This window comes from Colletes gigas, unplaced genomic scaffold, assembly GCF_013123115.1.
Source record: "Colletes gigas isolate AHSC1104 unplaced genomic scaffold, ASM1312311v1 Colletes_gigas_Sc00017, whole genome shotgun sequence".
Lineage (NCBI taxonomy): Eukaryota > Metazoa > Arthropoda > Insecta > Hymenoptera > Colletidae > Colletes > Colletes gigas.
The window spans coordinates 1,847,934-1,869,398 of NW_025106646.1; the positions used below are offsets into that span (position 1 = coordinate 1,847,934).

At 33.4% G+C, this 21,465-nt stretch overlaps 4 protein-coding genes across 11 annotated transcripts; 1 reads left to right on the forward strand and 3 right to left on the reverse strand.

The window, feature by feature from the left end:
- Positions 1-3,075: 3,075 nt before the first annotated feature.
- Positions 3,076-12,983, reverse strand: LOC122400363 (forkhead box protein J1-B-like). 3 transcript variants are annotated; one of them, XM_043401788.1, is made up of 5 exons: positions 12,895-12,983; positions 12,569-12,627; positions 4,155-4,437; positions 3,613-3,791; positions 3,076-3,499 (listed from the first exon to the last, which is right to left on the reverse strand). In XM_043401788.1, the coding sequence occupies exons 3-5, from the start codon at positions 4,390-4,392 to the stop codon at positions 3,077-3,079; spliced, it is 840 nt and encodes a 279-aa protein (XP_043257723.1). In that variant the 5' UTR covers positions 4,393-4,437; positions 12,569-12,627; positions 12,895-12,983; the 3' UTR covers position 3,076. The 3 variants fall into 3 exon arrangements, with proteins under 3 accessions (XP_043257723.1, XP_043257725.1, XP_043257724.1); XM_043401790.1 differs by lacking the exons at positions 12,569-12,627; positions 12,895-12,983 and adding an exon at positions 5,679-5,718; XM_043401789.1 differs by lacking the exons at positions 12,569-12,627; positions 12,895-12,983 and adding an exon at positions 5,344-5,710.
- Positions 12,984-13,503: 520 nt separating this feature from the next.
- LOC122400312 (dual specificity mitogen-activated protein kinase kinase 4) lies at positions 13,504-17,214 on the reverse strand. 3 transcript variants are annotated; one of them, XM_043401703.1, is made up of 10 exons: positions 17,015-17,214; positions 16,728-16,842; positions 16,348-16,419; positions 16,147-16,261; positions 15,965-16,054; positions 15,702-15,879; positions 15,512-15,631; positions 15,134-15,433; positions 14,811-15,037; positions 13,504-14,719 (listed from the first exon to the last, which is right to left on the reverse strand). In XM_043401703.1, the coding sequence occupies exons 2-10, from the start codon at positions 16,768-16,770 to the stop codon at positions 14,554-14,556; spliced, it is 1,311 nt and encodes a 436-aa protein (XP_043257638.1). In that variant the 5' UTR covers positions 16,771-16,842; positions 17,015-17,214; the 3' UTR covers positions 13,504-14,553. The 3 variants fall into 3 exon arrangements, with proteins under 3 accessions (XP_043257638.1, XP_043257639.1, XP_043257640.1); XM_043401704.1 differs by lacking the exon at positions 17,015-17,214 and adding an exon at positions 16,969-16,980; XM_043401705.1 differs by having other exon boundaries at positions 15,965-16,039; positions 16,728-17,214.
- A 272-nt stretch (positions 17,215-17,486) lies between these two features.
- LOC122400362 (iron-sulfur cluster co-chaperone protein HscB) lies at positions 17,487-19,356 on the forward strand. Its single transcript, XM_043401787.1, has 3 exons — positions 17,487-18,821; positions 18,896-19,152; positions 19,227-19,356. The coding sequence occupies exons 1-3, from the start codon at positions 18,453-18,455 to the stop codon at positions 19,354-19,356; spliced, it is 756 nt and encodes a 251-aa protein (XP_043257722.1). The 5' UTR covers positions 17,487-18,452.
- A 182-nt stretch (positions 19,357-19,538) lies between these two features.
- LOC122400359 (adenylate kinase isoenzyme 6) lies at positions 19,539-20,664 on the reverse strand. Of its 4 annotated transcripts, none has more exons than XM_043401779.1 (4): positions 20,595-20,664; positions 20,211-20,289; positions 19,986-20,137; positions 19,539-19,917 (listed from the first exon to the last, which is right to left on the reverse strand). In XM_043401779.1, the coding sequence occupies exons 2-4, from the start codon at positions 20,242-20,244 to the stop codon at positions 19,576-19,578; spliced, it is 528 nt and encodes a 175-aa protein (XP_043257714.1). In that variant the 5' UTR covers positions 20,245-20,289; positions 20,595-20,664; the 3' UTR covers positions 19,539-19,575. The 4 variants fall into 4 exon arrangements, with proteins under 4 accessions (XP_043257714.1, XP_043257717.1, XP_043257716.1 ...); XM_043401782.1 differs by having other exon boundaries at positions 20,591-20,609; XM_043401781.1 differs by lacking the exon at positions 20,595-20,664 and adding an exon at positions 20,470-20,594.
- Between the last annotated feature and the right edge of the window lie 801 nt (positions 20,665-21,465).

Genomic DNA, 21,465 nt, shown 5'->3' on the forward strand with positions numbered 1-21,465 from the left:
GTTACATGTTATTGCTTACTTCTATCGTATCCAAATGTTATTGAAACATTATTTTATGTTATTGAAACCATACATGAAGTTTTACGTAACATAAATAATTTTATATGTATAATTTTCCACTGACAAAACCATGCAATTCGCAATGAATGTAAAGGTAATTTCCACATTGCAAAATCGGTGTACCACATATCAGTGTACATACTTAAGTCCAAAGATATTCCATTACATTTGTATATTTTATTTGAATTATTACTTTAAACGTAAATTCTGTTATTGCGGTAGTTATTATTTTTTAATAACGTAACGTAGTAAGAATATATCCAAAATTTCTTATAGGTTAACAAAACCATAGTAAAATAATCCGTAGCATAAGTTTTGTTTTACGAGTAAATCTTTTAGTTATGAATTAGTCATTTTTTTATACCACCCTCGTTAGAAGATTGACGAATCTAAATCTAACTGAATACGAGATACGCGGTAATCCCCCCATGATCTGTAAGGAAAACCAAAGTCACAGAGGCGACATCTAATTTTACGGCGGAATTTTATCCTGAAGTACTAGAAACACATGTAAACTTAATTAACAAAGGCTAAAAAATCTTTTCATTGCCAAACTATAGAACCCACCGCAATCTCTCTAAGATTGAACCAACATCAAAAGACAACCTTACTAAGTTTCTAAGAGAATCTAAACTTCTGTCCAAAATAATGTAAAATAGGTAGATGAAACTTGTAATCTTATTCTAGTCTCTCAGTCTGGTTTCTGTAACGTCAATCTTGTGTGGATAATTTGAGTAATTTAACTTCCTAGATATAATTATTTGCAAAATTGAAAGAACATTATTTTTAGACACACATACTTAAGAATGAAAAGGCAACATGTATTTTATTTAGACATATTAAATATTTCGTAAAGAAAATTCACAAATAAAATTAACTATTTTTTTTTCTTATTTTCCTATATTTTTATTTGTTTTCTCGTTTTCTTTCTGAATTTTCTGTTTCCTATTTCCACCTGTCTCATGTTTCTTACTTCAGTTATTCCCCTTCTTTCTACTTTTTTAACTCCTCCTCCTCCTCCTCATCTTCTCCTTCTTAGCTCTCAGCAGTCACTTACAACTAAAATTAAACTAATAAAAAAAGAAAATAAAACTAAAATAAAACAACTTAATCTCTAGTCTTAATTACTAGTTATCTCTACCCCGTTAGGAACATCCTCCTCTCCCCTCCTCTTCCACCTAACTTTCCCCATGTACCGCGACCCGACTCCTCCATCCATCTTCTTTTCTTTCTTCACAAATCCTTCCCTATCTTATCAAAAAAACCCTTCATTACCCTATACATACCCTGGTCCTATCCATCGCCAACAACCCTACCACGTCTTCCCCTACCTTCGCTATTTCCTTCACCTCCACATTCTCCTCCCCCTGCCCACACTCTCACCTTTCGTCTCTAATCAAACCTTTCCTTGCCAATGACCCTCTTAGATTATAACGATTAGCCCTTATCCTGGAGACCAGCCTAATCACTCCCCTATTCACCCCTCTTAACTTTTCAAACCACGGTTTAAACCTCTCCCCCTTACTACTGACCCAAAATGTCTTAAAATACTCCTTGCCTTTTTTCCTTCCCTTCTTTTCCATCTCCACCCTGAACTTCACCCACCCACTCTTTTGCCTTTGGTCCAACACCTCCTCAGTGGGCACCTTCATCCCCATGTCCGGTTTTTTTTTTTTATTTAACAAAAAATAAGCCAAAAAAGGCATGCACGCGTGTTCGTCATTTACATATTCTCTCGATCTTTGCGTTAGAAGTTTCAAAAATATATGGCGCCTTCTGTGAAGTGGGATTCTAACTACTAGAATGATAACAGGAGCACAGAATAGGAAAGAGGTCGACGAACGGCTGTAGAGAGAGGGGAATATTGTGCGAAAAAGACAGAGAATATGTATCATGGGTTGCTGAGAAGATATCAGTTGAGACGGCACAGGGGTCAGGGGACACGTGGCTCGCTTCACCTAACGTTACGAAAATGAATAAATTATTAAAGAAAGTAATCATGAATTACATTATCTACGTTTCTAAAATTTATTATTTCTATTTTAATTAATTATTCCTAAAGGTAAGATTTTTGTGAGACCTCTTCCCCTCTTTGAACTCACTAGGTAAATCGTATAGCCTTGCATGTTTAGTAATTTATTGTTTAGAGGACGTATTAAAACATTTATGGATACACGAAATAATGTTTATTTTTTTAAATAAAATATAATTAATGCAATTGGGTACATGCTTGCAGTCAGGCTTGAAATCTACTTCTAAACCACATAATCCCGAACCACTATGTCGTCCATTATAAAGTAAAGAAACTCCAAATCGGCAACCCACCTTCTATCTTCTTCGGTAATACGTTTAAATATTATTTCTGTGTATTAAAAAATATTTTAATTTCAAATAACTGGAACTGTGCAAATATATATATTTGTACACTATGTATTATCTTGTCATAATTATTTTATTGTTTGTGCATAGAAATATACATGCCTGGTAATATTTTTTCACAGTGTTAAATTGAAAGTTAAATTCAAATCCTTTCTATTCTAGCAGAATATATTATACACGTATACGTAATTCATAATAGATTAGTGTTTCGAAGCAGAAAAAAGAGAAAAGGAAATAAATATAATTATACAAAGGGTAATAAATAAAGAGACATATATAAACGTTTGGTAAACTCGGGCAATTAAACGTTTAACGAAACGATAGTTTTAACAAACTGGATAAAAGGAAAGATAGCTATTTATGTAGTTTGTATCATGAACGATGCAATCACGATGCAGTGGCAAAAAAAAAAAATTGTGTACATTGTATACCCTCTCAACTTTTATTAACACTGAAATAGAAAAGGTCACAATATTATATATTTAAATTAAATTCTCAGTTACGACAAAGATCGAAAACGCATTAATTCCAAGAGGATGGAAATCGAATATCGGCAAGTACATACGTTTCGGTTAAAAAATCGTTTTTCAACTCTTGTAAAAAAAAAAAAAATAAATAAACAATCGATCGGTTAATTTTAAAGGGTGTCCAGAAGGGAATCTAAAAGATCCAACTGATTCTCGTCCCAGCCTGCGGTGGCTATTAGCAAACCGGTAAGATCGTCTTCGCTTAAACTAACTTGCGTAGAGTCGGGGATTTCTGAGAGACAGTCTGGGATCGGAGGAGATACGCTGCTAGGCGGAGTCTCGTACAGCGTCGATAGACAGCTGATTGATGGCGCGCAATTCTCTTGTGCATTATTTAATACCATCGTTGTCATGGCCGTTTGTTTCTTTGATCCACGGATTCGTTGAGATATCGTTGCACGTCGTTTCGATTTTCTACCTTCTTCCATTCTTTCTAAATCTAACTTCCAGAAACCACCCTTTCCGGGCTCGTCCTTCGACCGTGGCAGCTTCACGAAACACTTATTCAACGATAGATTATGTCGAATCGAATTCTATTTAAAATTAACGAACACGTTTTAGTTTCTTACTCAGTCGTTTAAAAAGAAAAATGATTTTATCCAAATTTCTTTCTTCTTTTTTTTTTGTTTTATTTTAATTCTCGTACCTGCCATGCTGGGTCAGCATATTTGTAAAATAGAAAGTTTTCTCGAATCCATGCGTATATGTTTGAGAGGGATACTTTATTGTTGTTTGCACGCATCGCCAAACATATGATTGTAGCATACGAAAATGGCGGTTTTGCATCGGGATCGATCCGATACTTCTCAGCATTTTCAGCTAGATCTGTGAAAATAAAAAATTATTTTCTACGACAATTCTTGCGCAATTTAAGTGCTTGTAATAATTTTAATTTTGCTTTCTCGAGTATCGTTGCAGTCTCCACATCATATCAGTGTTAACTATTCGTATTTATACTAAAATGAAAATGTTTAAATAAATTATTCCAAACACTCGAGGTTACTATTTCACAGAGTAAATATTGTTTGTAAAAATAATTGTTTCTAATTGTCACAGAGATTTTTAAACTTTAGTCGAATCAATAAAGTTTTTCCTAAGCGTGAACGGTACGGGCAACAAATTTTACCATAATATAACAGAGAATTGTTTTAACGGTGAACATCGTAGGAATAAAGGAATGTTATTTACCTAATTCGGCCTTAATTAAAGGCGATAACTTTTTCCTCGCTTGTCTGGTAACGGGCGGCGGAGATGGAGAACAGGGTGGCGTTGGTAAATTAGAAGCACTCGTAATATCGAGCGATTGCAACCACGTAAGACTCGTTAACTCTGCTTCGACACCGTAGTCTTCGCTGTGCATCTTCTCCCTGATAAATGACGAATCGCGATCCGTTGGTGTTTCAATTTCGATCACCTCTGCCTTCATTTTGGTTGTTTCTCATCGCATAAGTACGAAACAGGTGACAAGAACCTGTACAAAAAGCAACCAGAACTTGAACAACGCACGTGCCACCCACCACGCACCACTTAACGTTCCCAATCAATCTTTTGTGATCTTTATTTCTATAAACGCGTCGAAACAATTTTTTATTGCCTTTCTGACCTTTTGATTTGTTACCAAAATTATTTTTCAATGATAAAAGTGTTTCACGCGAAGGCTTTTTTTAACCATGACTTTTTACATAAAAGATACTGAACAATTTAATCTATTTTAGTCTAAATGCCTGTAATTATTTAAATCTTTCACACATCTTTCATTAGAACCCATAACGCCATTTATGGCGAAGATAATATTATTTAATTTCTTTTCATTTTAATAACGTTTATACGATTTACAATTAAAAATATCGATAAATAAAAGTTGTTATTTAACGTAAATATTAAATTTAAAACGTTCGTTATAAATGATAGCAACGACGCAAAAACGCAACGATAGGGGTAGTTTAGGTATTTATGGCACGGTGTAGAAAACTCGCGATATTGAGAAAACATTCGTGCGTATGTTATTATTATTAACATTTAAATATTTCGTTTAAATGCTTGTCTTTTTCGGAATAATCTAATTAAGAAACATTATGAATCGAGATATAAGCTTATCTTTATTTTTACTTTCTAGCCATTGTAATTTACATACTCGGCCAAAAGTTTATATTATTATTATTATTTGATATATAGATATCATCAATTGTCAATAACGAGAACCTTGAAAGGTCTAAAAGTAAGAAACGAAGACTAGCATCACGGGAAATAAAACGTTTCGCGGTGGTGTAAAATTCAGATAGTTAACAATGAGAATTCGTTCCATCGATCGACAAAGAAAATTACTGTGTCCAATTGGTAGCAGTCTGCATATCCCAAGTTCACATTCTGAACTCACCGGCGTATAATACTGCGTCTGACGCGAATATATCCTTTACAAGATAATCGCCAATGCGAACGAAAATTTTTTTGATTGCTCGCGTCGACGATTAGAAAATTTTACATTCTTTGGAAAATAGGCGAAAACAAACAACACTGGACGGATAAAATACACTGAAAAACGGTAACGTGACGTTCGTACGCGACGATCACGGAGTCTCTCGATTATTTTTAACGATCAGCGACAAATTGAGGCTTCCCGATGACCCGAAACGTTCGCGGTAAATTCGTGTTTGTCGGTCTTAGCGAAGAATTTTACACGAGAAACGATTTATTATTACAGTGTATACATACGTTTCCACCTACATACACGGTAAAATGTCTAAACCGCATGATCGTTCGAATGAAACTAGTAGTACGGGGTAGCGAGAGCCCTGATAATCCCCCACTTTGAATCTAGTTTCTTGTCGTGAACCATTGGTCGTGGTCGCCGCGCGGGACAGGTGTTGGCTTCCTTTTGCAGGTGGACCATATGTACATACGTGCTATTTAAACCTACGGCACTCTTCCCTCGCAATAAACAGGGGAACCATTCCCTCGCCTTTCTTATTTATCATAATATTTGCCACGTTCTCTTTTCGCGTTTCGTTTTATCACAATTTTCTCAACCGGAAGGACACTTGTGCCACGATCATGTCAGACACGACGGTAACATACATACGTCATACAAATATATATTCACAAGTCAATAATTTTCTCACGCAGACAATTCGCTATGTTTCATTTAGATTACGTTTATTAACACTAGATTTTCGGAACCCTTCGATTTGACAAGCGTCAGACTCCATACTGAAGCTTGCAGAATTCATAAATATTATTTTTCATTAATTTATGCTGAATTTGATTAATCTAACGCTACGAATATATATCTTGATTAAAAGACAAACTGTATTTCAATATAATTGTTAATATGATAGTTTGACAAATGTCATACTCCATACTGAAGCTTGCAGACCTCATAAATATTATTTTTCATTAATTTATGCTGAATTTGATTAATCTAACACTACGAATATATATCTTGATTAAAAGACAAACTGTATTTTAATATAATTGTTAATATGGTAGTTTGACAAATGTCAGACTCCATACTGAAGCTTACAGAACTCATAAATATTATTTTTCATTCATTTATGCTGAATTTGATTAATCTAACGCTACGAATATATATCTTAATTAAAAGACAAACTGTATTTTAATATAATTGTTAATATGGTAGATTTAAATTTCTGTCCGTAAATCTAGTGTTAACTTTGTCGATCCTTCGTGTTTCTTTTGAATAATCACAATTATTCTTAATAAAATTAATCTAGCATTCGCCGTTTCTTATGAAAATTTTTAACAAACGCTTTAGAATTGCGTGGTATCGTTCAATAAACATATATTTTCATACTGAAGGTCGTACTGTTACAACTCGTTCCTTTTGTTTCAATATTCGTTAAATGATAGAGAAAAGAATGATAATTTTACTTTGACCATTTACGAAAGAAAGACGAATTATAGAAAATCGTATATCATAACGGAATAGCAAATAAATATAAACTTAATATTTTCTATTGCTTTAAATCTTCTTGTTGCTCCATTTTATTAAATTTTCATCTATTTAAATTCGCATTACGCTCATTTAAATTTTTCCAACGTAGTTTTCTGTTCCGTCTTTATAATTTGCTTCTCTTGATTTCCAATCTTCTCAGACACATTCAAAATGTTATTGCTTGCGGCTGTTCTCACTTTTCCATTTGAAATTATTAGCAATTGTTTGATGTCAATTTCGATATTCCAGTTCCACATCGAATAACGTTTCGGTCGGTGGACAGCATTATGTCCCCGAGTTATTCGGATTCGTAGAAACGCGGTTATGCTTCCACTTATGTCCTTGCACGTATTATGCATGTATACAGCAAGTCCTCGACTTGTGCGGTTTATTCATTCTGGAGTTTTCCGTGTATAAGCACACGACCTTAAAATCAGATTAGACATTTTTTTTCAAGGCAAAAAGAATTTATACTTAACAAATTCCTTAAAACCGTGGGAACGTCACTGTTCATAGAAGGCAATGCAAATAACTTGCTGCACAGTGTATGTCAAAATATAACATTTCACAGTTTCTTGACGTTTGTATAATGTTTATTTACAACGATGCTTGAATATTGTTCATTCTATACTTTTTTATTTTTTTACGGAGAGAAGGGTACACGTAAAAACTCAAAAAATAAAAAAGGGATTTTGAGCAAAGCTCTTTTTTTTTATTATTTGTTACTTCAACAAACGTTGCAATGATTAATGTTGTTACCATCGATTGAAATGCATTTTTGCTTTTATATTTTAAAATACATTGTTCGCCAACCAAATTTTCGTCTTGCAACCAAGCAATTTCGATTATTAAAAGTAACGAATGTATTTTTCATCGCTTCGATTAGGAACATTGATATTTCGAGAGAGTCCGGAGAAGTTAGAAAAGTTGGGAAAGCGTGAGAATAATAACTTTTACACCATTCTAGTGCCACGTATACCTTGCGATGAAACTTTGCTTCAACGAAAGAAAGTTTCGCTCGTATCTAGGAAAAAAGCTTTAGGACACGAATAAACTAAAAAATATTTTTGCAATATTATTTTTACGATAAAAACAAAAGAATTTATATACGATAGCAAAATTTCGCGTACAATCTCTCTGAAAATACGAGTTGGTGAGCAAAAAGCAATTTGAAAAGGAGTTTCCTCCGTGGTTTTATTTTTTATATTATCAACGGTTTATAAACTAATCGATTTACATAGGTATCTTTTGCGCGAAAGCATCGAGAAATAAAACAATAAAAGAGGTCGAACCTTTTAACCGATCGATGGCAACGTACTTAGATAATGAATAAATAAATAAATAAATAGCGGTAAGAATGGGATTAATTAGGTTTGGAAGTTACGTTGTATGTTTTTTTGTGTTAATAAAAAGCAGACGACCGTATTGAAAAAGCAGGTAAAAATCATTTGACAATAAACTAGAGGTGGTCGCATAATCTAGTCGCGTAGTAGAGGTACTTTCATTGATCGAATCAGGAAGGCAGTGACCGTCGGTTACGATATCCACCGGCAAAATGGAGGGGAAAGAAGCACAGCTATTCGACGATGCCGAGAATGGCGTGTTAAATTTCAGAACTCGGCTTATCATTGGCCGAGGTACGTTAGGATCGTTAGGGTGAAATCCCCCTGACAAAATCCCACGAAACGCAGACGCAACTTCACCCTCTACGCAGCAACCTTCACGTGGGCGTTATCCAAATATTCGACCAACCCTCTTTTCGTATAATCATGGAAGAAGATCGAAACGCCGAGGTGTTCGAATCGGTCCAAAAACAAATTAGAGTTTAGAATCAGGATCATTGTTTTTTTCCTTTACGATGACAAAGGTAATGGAGGACAGTTCGAAGAAGAGATTATTTTTTCTATCGAAATGCAACGTCTGGAAGTTGTGCAATGCTGTTTGCAAACGGCTTTCGACGAATAACGAAAGAAAAATTCATTGGAAAAAAAGATAGAAATTCAGCTGTACGTTGTAGCAAAGTTTCGTGCCATTTATGTAGTCCAAGTGGAAGTATCTACCTGCACGATCAATAATCTCCTGGGAACATCCGTTCCCCTGCTGGCTTACCCACCTGGCTACCCCTGCAGTAATAGTAACACCAGCAGCACCACCAGTACCACCAGCACCGACAATAGTAGCACCTGCTACCCTCCCCTGACCGCCAGTCGCGTCAGGTTCTGAGTCATGATCACTTTTCGTTTTATCACCATCTACCAATACCAATTGTTGTCGGAAAAATACGTTTCTCAACCTCTTCGGGGACACGCACGTGCACCCTTACTTTTTACACTGTTTTAAATATCCTATTATACATGGTATTAGACCACCACTGGGAAAAAATTTGAATGGGAGATTCTAGAGGTCAAAATAAGACGAAAATCAAGAATACTAATTTATCGATGGAGGCTTCGTTAAAAAGTTATTAACGTTTAAAGTTCCGCTCGTAACTGAATTTTTTGCTCAGAAATGGTTAGGAATTCAGAGGTATGTCTATTCACTAAAAATAATTGTACTTGACCCCTGTAACTAAATATAATTTTTTCAGAACGATTTGAAATTTTTTTTTCCGTTGAAGCACCCCCTGTCGATTTTTCATAGAAATTTGATTTTGATTTTTAATAAATTTGGTTGGCGATGTACAGAAATGTTGTCTAATACTTTTTTGTTGGCACCCATGGGCTCTACTTCAGAAAAAAATTTCAATGTGATACCTCTACTATTGCAGCAGTTATGACCGTTTGAAAATTGGACTAGTTTTAGGGGGTTTTTCTCACTTTACTATGTCAAGGAACAACTTTTTCAATATTGTTAGAATTTCTACATATTCGTCACTAAAATACGCATTGATTGCTTTTTGAAACATTAAAATCCTCCAATCCGTTCAGAAGTTATGACATTTTGAAGATTCGCATGAAATGTCGGGGTAACTTTTCTGACCAGAAATTATATTTTTGGAAAGGAATTTTTTTCTCGAAAATGGTTAGGATTTTAGGGGTATGTCTATTCATAAAAAATGATTATAATTGTCCCCTGTAGCCAAAAATAATTTTTTTATACTGATTTGAAATTTTTTAATTTCGTCGAATTTGTCCATTTACTCAATTTTTTTCTCGAAAATGGTTAGGAATTCAGGAGTATGTCTATTCACTAAAAATAATTGTACTAGACCACTGTAACTAAATGTAATTTTTCCAGAACGATTTGAAATTTTTCTTTTCGCCGAATTTAGGCACCTACCCTTGCCGATTTTTCTTAAAAATTACTTTTTCATTTTTAATAAATTTGTTTGACGCTCTACAGAAAAGTTGTTTAATACTTTTTTATAGGTATCCATGGGCTCTGCTTTAGAAAAAAATTTCAATGTGATACCTCTACTATTGCAGCAGTTATGACCGTTTGATAATTGGACCAGTTTTAGAGGGTTTTTCTCACTTTACTGTGTTAAGGAACAACTTTTTCAATATTGTTAGAATTTCTACATAATCTCCACTAAAATACGCGTTGATTGCTTTCTGAAACATTAAAATCCTCCAGTCCGTTCAGAAATTATGACGTTTTAAAGATTCGCATGTTTCAGAGAAGAATTTCTGGTCTCCCATTAGATTTTTGGTAAAGAATTTTTTTCTCGAAAGTGCGTAGGATTTTGGGGCATGTCTATTCACCAAAAATGCTTGTAATTGACCCCTGTAACTAAATATAATTTTTTTAGTATGATTTGAAATTTTTTAATTTCGTCTAAAAATTTCAGTATCTACTCGAATTTTTTTCTCCAAAGCGGGTAGGATTTCAAAGGTATGTGTATTCACCAAAAATGCTTGTAATTGACCCCTGTAACCAAAAATAATTTTTTCAGAATGATTTGAAATTTTTTAATAACTTTTTAACAAAGCCTCAGTCAAGAAATTAATATTCTTGATTTTCGTCTTATTTTAGCCTCTGAAATCTCCCATTAAAATTTTTCCCAGGAGTACCGAACACCCTGTATAAAAGACAACGTCGTCGCAAGATGGCTAAATAATAATTTAGCATTTTCTACTTCGTTCTTCCATAATCTTCGATATTACGATGGAAGTGGTAAGGGTGTATCAGACTAAATTTCGAATCAGCCCGACATTTTATTCTCCAGCGAGATAAACGTGTCCTTTCAACTTTCAATCGATCTGAATGACGTCCTGTCGATTAACCACCCTTGTACGGTGAACAACCTGCACACCTGCACGATGCGTCCCTGAATATTTCTAATAAAGCCATGTGCCAGTTCGCAGGTTCGTCTCCGGACATTATAGAAAACGTTTAGGGTGAAGTTGCGAGGGCTGTGCGCAAATGAAAGACAATTTAGAAACGTACAAGCGTGCTTGCATTTTTTCACAAATAGGATTCTTTAGACTCGGGAGGGTAAATGCTTTTAAATCCACCCACTTTGGACGATGATACTTTTATTGATCAGCGGAAAACGCCACGAGCACGATGCGCGTACAAATTTCCAGTTAATTTCGCGAGGGCGATTCAATCGGAAGATGCAAGGTGCTTCTTGTATCGAATAAAAGTACGAGACAGGGGCGAGAGACTTCGACCCTTTCGCTAAGGATTTCGACTTTAGTTCACAACTTGCTAAACAAATATCCAACTTTTGTTGAATAAATTCATACGATTGGATCTTCTCGATCTGCGCAAATTATTCGTACGGGAGAAGATGAACGAAACGATACCGAGTCGTTGGTTTATGAAAAAGAATGCATTAAAGTCAGCAAAGATCAAGAACGATCAAATAAAAAGGATGTTTCTTAAGTTCAGATTTGTACATTTCAGGGTCAAGGTGAATATTGTAATGTATTTGCAATGAGAATCTTTGAACAAAATCTTTACTATTTTTACCATCATTGGTACCAGAAACTAAAACGAAATCTGAATTATTGGAAAGAAATTTGCAAATAATACCCGCGTAGATGGGAACAAGCAACCTGTACTAAATTAATCGTGTGATCTTAGAGTTTCCTTGAAAATAGTAAGGCGACTCGAGGTCGATCACTTTTAATGCGTATCCGTAAGAAATGTTTATAGAGCATCGCACGAAGCATGATGTGGACGCGTATCAATGGGCAACCTAAAAGGCTACATACTACCCCAGGAAGTTACAAATATAGACACGAATGTGAGTATAGATTTGAGGAGAGCGATGGTGCTCTCATAAAATATTCAAGGGAATTGATTCCGACAACCACAGCAGCAGTAGCAGCGACGGTAGGTAGCGATAATATAGTTCGAACAACGATGTTGGTTGAAAATCCAAAGGAAGATGCGTGCGAAAAAGGCAATTACGCTTCTTTTATCCATTGAATCGTAAGAGAATATTTTTTACGATACATATTTAACAATTATCAAGCGTAATAAACTAAACACGATAAAATCGTCGAGAGGATCGCGTAAAGAGAGTACAATTTAAACTAATCCAAGTAATTATTATCAAATTTTTACGCTAAATGTGATTGCAATCTATGGTCAACTGTGAAAAAGTGAAAAATTATTTTACCCTCCGCGGTCAAAGACACTTGTGTTTCGGTGTCACACAAGTAATATAAAATATAAATAAACACCATTTAATATTCACCTTAACAGTCGTACCGCGTCGATCAACCAAAAGGATGGTCTTCTGGTGTTTCATTCAATCTGAAAATATTGAAAAGAAAAGAAAAAACTAAAAAAGTCTGTTAATATCTTACATTTTTTTTTTAGTGAAACTAGAAAATTAAAATTTATCGAATCTTATGCACTTGGTTCAACTATCGATGAATATGCACGCACGGGAGAATTCAATTATTTCAATCGTTGGACAGTATTTCTGTACTCGTTGCGTATTGGTCTCGGTTCGTTCGTCGCCATTTTGCAAAGTGTTGAAAAATGTTACCAAACAATTCGAATTTGAACCAACGTTACCTTTAGAAACTGCGATTACAACCACCAACCACCGGTGCCACCATTCTACCGCCATCTCCTTGCTCAGGTGAACGATACCGATACCACAGCTACACATCAAATAGGTATCTTACACCTTTATGCAGATATATGTACATTTCACAAGCCTATCGATCACGGTTAACATTCCTTTCTTTTTATGTATCTTCTATAGATATCGCGTCTATGCAAATAATTCGTTTTTACCAAATGAAGAATAAAGAAAAATGAAACAGATTGTACGGTACATACCTACTTGAATAAATAATGTATGAATTTATCATAATGAACATCATCCAAACATTCTTTTCGACAATCTCGCTTTTGTTTTTGCACTTCTTTTTTAATGCAAATAAACCAGACACTCTGAAAACATACGAAATCTTTTATTCTTCACACACGCGAACGAAGATTAATTCAAATTATTGAATTAACGTGTTCGGTAAAATATCAGTCAGTAATTCACACAACTATCATACGTCTAGATAAATGAATAAATATTATATTTTCCGGTAAATATAATCTCTTTAATGCCTGTTTTAAGAATAGACATAAATGTTTTTTACATACGTAATTTATATTTTGCTCCATTCCAAACTGTCGATGTGTAAGGTTCGCGTACGAATGTTTTGAGAAACTCTATCGTTTGGGCATCTGTTAAAAATTTGGTAATTTGATGGTATGGTGAATAATGTGTATATACACATACCTATAAATGCGATTAATGTATATACAATAGATAATATACATATTAAATTTAACGGAGTAAGCTTTCAGTCAAATATGATTTTATTCAATTAATGCGATCAAAGTTGAGTGAATTGTACAAGAATTGAAAATGTATTTGACAGAAAAGGAGAAGAAAAAGTTAAGGAATACGATGATTTGTATCCTAATCGACACGAATTACTTTTCCTTCTCCTTAATTTCTTGATAATTTTCATTTACATTTTTCTTCTTCTATACTACAAAAAGAACAATCGTGTTTCTTTGCGTTCTTTGTTGACCCAAACAATACACACGTACGCACGTTAGTCATAACGTCATAGAGTTGCGAAAACTATAGAAACGATATTATAACGTATTGCATATAATAATTCAAGCGTTAATTTGGTGGGATCTACTGGAAGGAGTTGTAAAATTTATAGTCTAACGGATGTGAAAAAAGATAAGACGAGAGCATGAGAACGTGAAGGGTTACAAGTGAAAAAAGTTGAGAAACTGTGTTATCGTCATATTCTTATTCCATACACTGAATACCACATTTTTAGGATTACGCCATTCTCATCCTCAGGATTCTTATACACGAAGCGAATAATATGGATTCAGTTTTACAAAGTGTTGTCATAATATAATTTGAATGAAAAAGCCGGTTTCGAATGTTCACCCTATGCATTATTCTGCAAATGACAATTTGTCATTAGAACACTTCTAATTGCTATGTATATAAGAACTCTGTGACACGATAATACATGATTCTACAGAAAATTATTTATTATCAACAATGATCGATGTTGATAAATTTTACTACCTACGCTAGAATTGAAGTGCAAATGACTTGCTCATTTACAATAATCAGTTTGAAAATTTGAAAAATAATAGAAATTAAGGTACAAACGTGGATCTTTTTATATTTTCAATTTAATGCCGATTGGTAGTAAAAGGCGTCAATCCCCTGAGAACCATGTTATCGAGAACGCCACTTATATACGCCGCAACGTCGACCGTATCTTCTTCTGCCTTTCTGATAAAAGGATGCTCTAACAATTTATTGTACTTTGGCCGTTGCGTCTCTTCTTTAATTAAACTGTAACGATAAAAAGATAAAAAAAATAATTATTTAATCGTAGCATGAGCCAATAGAATTCATAGTTGTTTACTATATTAAATCTACTTACCATGTATTGACAAAGTTTACAAAATCCATAGTAAAATGGTTTCCATTTTCGTTTGGGGATAACCGTGGTGGATCACCTTGAACCACTTGATAAAGCTGCTCAAATACTGAATTCCACTTTGGATATGGAAAATAACCAGTCGCAATTTCCATTAACGTAATCCCTAATGACCAGACATCGCTTCTAACATCATAACCTCTTGCACGCTGAGGGTCTATCCTTTCTGGCTGAAAGATTATATTACAATTAACTGCTTCAATTAATAAGCATTAGATCCATAAAATCTTTCGAATACTCAGCATTTAATCTATTAATTTACGTACGGCCATATACGGTCTGCATCCAGCGTCTCGTGTGCGGGCAATAGAATCTACCAATTGTCCAGATATACCAAAATCGCAAAGTTTTATATTACCGTGCCGATCTAATAGAATATTACTAGGTTTTACATCCCTATGAATTATTCTTAACTTTTCCTTGAGGTAATTCAATGCTTTTACCGTAGCGACAGTAATTTTTCCTAAAATACGTTCTGGTATTCTTTCCTTTAATACCTCATGAATAAACTTATAAAATATATCCAATGAGGTGTCCATAAGTTCCATACATATCCAACAATCACCCTAAACAAAACAAAACAAAACGCAACGCAATGCATGGTTAACAGGTATACCTATAATTAACCGTTACTAAAGACATACTTCTTTGAATAAAGCTCCATAAAACTGCACGATACATGGACACTCATTAGACTTCATTACAACTTCTAAATCCATTAGTAGTTGGTTTTGTTCCCGTTGATCCACCGTAGAACGAATTCTCTATAAATAAATTATTATTATAGTTATCAATAGGATAATATTTTAGTTTGAATAACATTAAAGTATATACCTTCACAGCCATAACAGTATCACTTATCCTATGAATCATCTTATTTACAGTGCCAAAGCCCCCTCGTCCTATTTCTCCTACATCCTGAAGATCTTCGCTAGTGAAATCGTATACCACATTCGGCGATAACTGTAATTTTCCAGTACTTTGCATAGACTGGCACATTCGTAGTTTATCCCTATAACATTATGCATTCTTAATATGTATGAACATCATTGGAATATAAGTAATGTTTAGTAATTAACATATGTAATTTTTGTTACCTTGTTTTGTCAGGGAGATCTTGCGGAATTATAGAACGTGGTCTCAATGGTAATTTCGGCAAAGGTAAAGGCAAACTTGGACGAAAAGATCTATTATTAAATGTGATAATAACTGTACAAAAGATATCGTTTAAAAACTATAATTTAAATATTCTGTATCTTTGTTTCAATAAATATCTTACATTGGTGGACAAGCTGTTGCTCCGGTCGAGTTGGAGATGGAAGAGTTTGTTGAATTACTAAACGACATATCGCTTCCTTGCGTTTGCAAACTGGACTTCAATTGCCTTCGCTTGTCTGTTATAAAACAATTGCAAGTATTATAAAAGTTAAATGTATATATATAGATTACATTTAATATGTATGTTTTATACATATTATACCTGACAGTTCATTTTGAACATCACTGATGGATCCAAAATCCAAACGTAAAGAATTAAATGTTCTGCTGGAACCTAACATTTACAATAAAATTAGTCAAAATATTGACATTATCATAAAGATAATACCGTATAACATTTATTTATATACCACTATGTTTGTCTCTGAGTCTACATATTAATATAAATATATATACACATATATGTATGTATGCTATACGTATCTTTACATATATATACTTGTACATATACACACGACATATGTGCGTGTGTACGTAGAATAAAATTATATGATTTCTCAAAAATAAAGAAAGTAGCATGTAGGTTATGTAGCTAAAACGATTATTGCATTAATGAATAAACTTTCTAGCCTTTTAACTTACTTTGATTCGTTGGAATTGAGAAATTCCCTCGATTATCTGTCATTTTGAAAATTCTCAATGCCTAACTACTAGAAGAAGAACCTCTTAACGAAGGCACTTCTCTTAGGAGACCTTTCTGCAAGATTTGAACAATGTAACATATGTGTTCTGCTGCAGACGCACCATTTGTACAGTTTCGTTCTTTTGCAAGTATCGCGCACAGAAATCCTATTCTTTTACTGTCTTTAAACACTTTAGTTACCGTAAATGAACTTTCTTTCTATAGTGAAAATGAAAGAGCACCTCACCGTAGAGCAGATCTGTCGCGACCACTTATATAGTTGACGGCTGCGTCGGCGTATGCATACGTGCTATTTCGTGTAATATGTATGATAAATGTAAAAAAATGGTAATGCTAACTTTACATTTAACTATAATTAAACAGCTCAATACTGAGAAAAACCTTTTCTCTTGGATTGCTTTTCATTTTTTATTTATTTTCATTTCATATAACGTTTGACAGACCCGTACAACACAGAAGAAATTCACAAACTATCATAGTTCTTCTTTTTATCATATCAAGCGCTAGTAGTAACTTGTCACTTAAATACTATATAGAGGGCCTCGAATCAAACGTATACAAAGATTATCGTTGACTCTTATTGGTCTGTAGTCTAAAATGGTGGCCATGAGTGAGGGTATATAAATCTTTAGCAGTGCCCACTTCACTGCAGTGTTACCAGATCGTCCATCAGGGACACTAGTGTAGATACTATCCGCAAGGAGAACGCACATTGTAAATATCAACGCGAACGTGTATGAAAGTCGGTTAAAGCTCAGCGACAGTTAATAAAACGAGGCCTTGCTTCTTTGTGATAGAAAGAAAGATAAATCATTCCAGGAGTGTCTGTCCTTCCCGGTTATCAGTAAAAATAAAATACAATTTCTTATATAAAGTTTAATTTTGTGTTAAATTCATCTCGCTCATTAACCACCTAATGTAGGATCAGTATCCACAAACTACAAAACTCAGGCACGTGATACTTCACACCTACTTACTTAAATATATAATGATCTCGAATAGCGTGAAGGTAGAAGATAGAAGACGTGAAATCTTGTTTTAAAATCTGATTGGCTAATTCAAATAGTAACTTTTAAGGAAGTGGGTGATTATTCGTACAAAAACAAGTCGAAAATATAGAACAAAATTTTTGTGTACGACCTTCAGTTATCGAGAAACATAATTTTGAAAATCTGCGGGATGCGATACACGTGATGGAAGGGGGCTACGAGCCAAACAAAGTTGAGAAACACTGTACAAAAGGACTTATCGTTAATAAATATTTTGATTTTCATATATATGAACTTATATGAACACCGATTGTTAATCGATAATTTGCTCTCTAAGTTAGGACTAGAGATTTTAATAGTTTCAAAATTCATCAATACATCGCTGACAACAGCGAACCTAATGACCACTTGTAAATTAAGCCCATGATCAAATTGTCTTCTAAAATCAACAGCCAATTAAAATACTATACATTCGGTATCGAATATAGTTTCATTGTAATAAATGACCTATTAATATTTAAATTGTTGAAGCCTATTAAAAAAGTAGATCAAAATTTCAAGTCCGTCGCAAATTTGTAACTTTGTTACTCCTTAGCACTCGTTAAAAAGTTAGAAATCTATATATACTGTTTTCAATGTTAATAAATTTATAGGTTATGACATTCACAGTACAAAATGTACATGGGAAGAGCGATTTTTAAATTTACGAAAAATTATAACGTTTCGTATTTCAACTTGATACAGCAACAACGAAATTTACATTCGTATCGTGCAGAAAAACATAACTTTCCTTTGTTAATTTTAACGAATATATCACAATACTCGAGCGACAGTCCGTTAAAATGTTGGAATTGTAATTTTACATATAAATCTGATCTATTTTGCTCTAAATGTAAAATCTTACAAAAACCACCCGAAAATGTAACTTATTTCGAAATAATGGGTATTCCGAAAAGTTACGATCTAACGGTGACAGACGTTCAAAGAAAATATAAAGAACTTCAAAAATTATTGCATCCTGACAAATTTAGTAATAAATCAGAGGCAAGTATATGAAATATTATGGAATTATACCTTTCCATATAAAGATTCATATTTTGTTATTCTGTTTTTCATAGAAAGAAAAGCAACTATCTGAAAATTTATCATCACTGGTAAATAATGCTTATAGTACATTGTCACATCCATTAAAAAGAGGGCTATATATGCTGGAATTAAATAACAGAACAATACCAGAAGAAACAGATAATATAAATGCAGAATTTTTAATGGAAATTATGGAAAAAAATGAGGAAATAGATGATGCATTAAATGATCACGAAAAAATAAGAAAGTTGATGCAAGAAAATGAAGTGGTGTTAAATAATTTGTCAATGTAATACTTCCTCTTAATTAAAGAGAAATATGGTAGTCCATGACATAAACTAATGCAGCTGTTCTTTTATGCAGGGAAATTGCAGATGCATTTCGGGAAAATGATGTCATAAAAGCAGAAACTCTTCTTATACGAATGAAGTATTATGATAGTATACATACTAGATTAAAGAACTTAAAACGTGATTTAGGTATAATAGAATGAATATAAATATTTTCAAGTGTACAAAGCATCTATAATATAATTGTATAAACATATGTGTAATATAAAATGTGTGCTATTATATAGCACTTTATTACCTACAAATTATCTTACATCTCTTATTGATATATCAACACTTTATATCATTACAATATGTTATATATATATATAAAACAAAAGCAGGGCAATATGTGATAAAAATAATGACTCATAACATTTAACTTATTCCTGTTGATTATCTATTTCCCATTGCTCAATCCATTCGCACATTCTATGTACATTTTCTCTGACTTGATTTAAATTATTACTTGCTAATTCATGAACTATTTCTTCTCTGTAAGCTGATCTTGCCTCCTCAAGGATAGTTTGAAATATTTCACAATCTATATTGTCTTCTAACTTTTTTCCTGTATAACCTCGTTCGATTAAACGATCATATAAGATTGTATTATCAGTTCTCAAGACAAACACAATGTCAAACCATCTCTCTGGGAAAAAATCGGCTCCATGGTAATCAACAATTTTTCCACCTTCGCACATAAGACTTTCCATGTGGTCTAATAACTATAATTTAAATGTGTAGTTTATTAATTAACATAGATTGTGAAACATGTGATTATGAAAACAATTACCTTATCTTCATCTAAAATAGGACATTGATATATTTCATCGTATTCTTCTAAACATTTGTTCTCAATAGCAAATTTACTAACATCAATCCATTCTAACCCTGTCATTTCTGATAAAAGACGGGACATTAAACTTTTTCCAACACCAGGTGTACCTATGATTAAAACATTGTTTGTTTAACCTAACATTATACTTAAACTACATTAACTATTAAAATTACAAATTACCTGTTATTAAAATGTTCGGAGAATTTCTATTCATGTTGATTGTCTCTGAATATTTGAGTTATACTTTTTATTGTCGGAGCTATTAAAATAAATCATGTATTGTAAACGTTGTTAACATGCTTTTGGAGGTTAACTACGATATTCATGTATTATGTGACACGAGGGTACACAATATTTTGGATTCAATAAAAAAGAAACGAAAAGAAAGCAACGTGTTAAATTTCGATAGATTAAAAATATTTAAAAAATGTTCCTGCACCTCAATTTATAATCAATAACCTTAACACACGTGTGATATGTTAACTAAATTCAATGTTAAAAATCGAAGGTTAAAGTTTTTTTTTTTTTATTGTTTTTAATTGTTTAATTAAATATCATACATACTATCTCCAGTGAGAAATTTGTACAAACAAAACCACATGCCTGTGACAGAACCTTATTAGTTCGCTATATTCTAACCAGGAATGTATCATAGATCTAACGTACATTGGGTCGTCAAAAGGGTATAGCCGAATAAGGGGGACAAATGTACCCTTGAACCAAATTTGAAATACTATGGATCCATCGATAGAGCATCAGAAAAAAAACATTCTGTGGCAAATTTCAACCCCTTATCTTGTTCGGAAGGGTAGTTATAGGGAAAACTTGGATTAGCGAATTTGTGCCTATTTCCCCTATTTAATCGAGTACGAAAATTATGAAAAAAATCTGGTGCATTGTGGTTATTGAGATACGTGTTTGAGAATTTTTTCCGATTTTTCGATTCCAATTCCTAAGTGTGAAAAATTAAAAACGCAGAAAAATACCGATTTCGTATTGAAGCTTTCGAGACACCAGATTTATATAATTACTGTAAATGCATATTGTTATTGGTCATGTCCCTGAATTTTTTCAGATTTTTTAGCAGGGTGCGCCGTAGTAGCAAAAATCAAAAACCGATTTTTTCGGCGTTTTTCGCGTGAAAGAGCAACTTATACTTTGAATTTTTGTATTCCCTTTAATGGATAACCATATTCTATGGTTTTAAACAATTCTATGTTGAGTGGAACGGTGTATAGAATAGAAAAACAAAAATAAATCATCAAATTAAAGGTATCAGCATTATTTGCAAGAGGTGTAATAGTGTAGTGAGTAGGATGCTTGATTGCGGATACGCTGCAAACTTTTTGACGCTGGTTCGCGCGCCCCGTTTAAAACACATCTTTTTTTTATTTTATTAATTATATATATATTATAGCACCTTTAATTTGATGAC

What these genes read in the sequence shown, in the direction of transcription:
- LOC122400312 (XM_043401703.1), bottom strand. Translation starts at nt 16,770, where the DNA reads ATGACAGATAATCGAGGGAATTTCTCAATTCCAACGAATCAAA. An exon ending in TGTTCAAAATGAACTGTCAG is followed by an intron (nt 16,262 to 16,347) that starts GTATAATATGTA and finishes GTTTTATAACAG; the next exon opens with ACAAGCGAAGGCAATTGAAG. An exon ending in ATACTGTTATGGCTGTGAAG is followed by an intron (nt 15,632 to 15,701) that starts GTATATACTTTA and finishes ATTTATTTATAG; the next exon opens with AGAATTCGTTCTACGGTGGA.
- LOC122400363 (XM_043401788.1), bottom strand. Translation starts at nt 4,392, where the DNA reads ATGAAGGCAGAGGTGATCGAAATTGAAACACCAACGGATCGCGATTCG. An exon ending in TTTAATTAAGGCCGAATTAG is followed by an intron (nt 3,792 to 4,154) that starts GTAAATAACATT and finishes TTATTTTCACAG; the next exon opens with ATCTAGCTGAAAATGCTGAG. An exon ending in ATGCTGACCCAGCATGGCAG is followed by an intron (nt 3,500 to 3,612) that starts GTACGAGAATTA and finishes AATTTTAAATAG; the next exon opens with AATTCGATTCGACATAATCT.
- LOC122400359 (XM_043401779.1), bottom strand. Translation starts at nt 20,244, where the DNA reads ATGAATAGAAATTCTCCGAACATTTTAATAACAG. An exon ending in TCCGAACATTTTAATAACAG is followed by an intron (nt 20,138 to 20,210) that starts GTAATTTGTAAT and finishes TTTTAATCATAG; the next exon opens with GTACACCTGGTGTTGGAAAA. An exon ending in CTATTTTAGATGAAGATAAG is followed by an intron (nt 19,918 to 19,985) that starts GTAATTGTTTTC and finishes TTTAAATTATAG; the next exon opens with TTATTAGACCACATGGAAAG.
- LOC122400362 (XM_043401787.1), top strand. Translation starts at nt 18,453, where the DNA reads ATGTACATGGGAAGAGCGATTTTTAAATTTACGAAAAATTATAACGTT. An exon ending in AATTTAGTAATAAATCAGAG is followed by an intron (nt 18,822 to 18,895) that starts GCAAGTATATGA and finishes TGTTTTTCATAG; the next exon opens with AAAGAAAAGCAACTATCTGA. An exon ending in GTGTTAAATAATTTGTCAAT is followed by an intron (nt 19,153 to 19,226) that starts GTAATACTTCCT and finishes TCTTTTATGCAG; the next exon opens with GGAAATTGCAGATGCATTTC.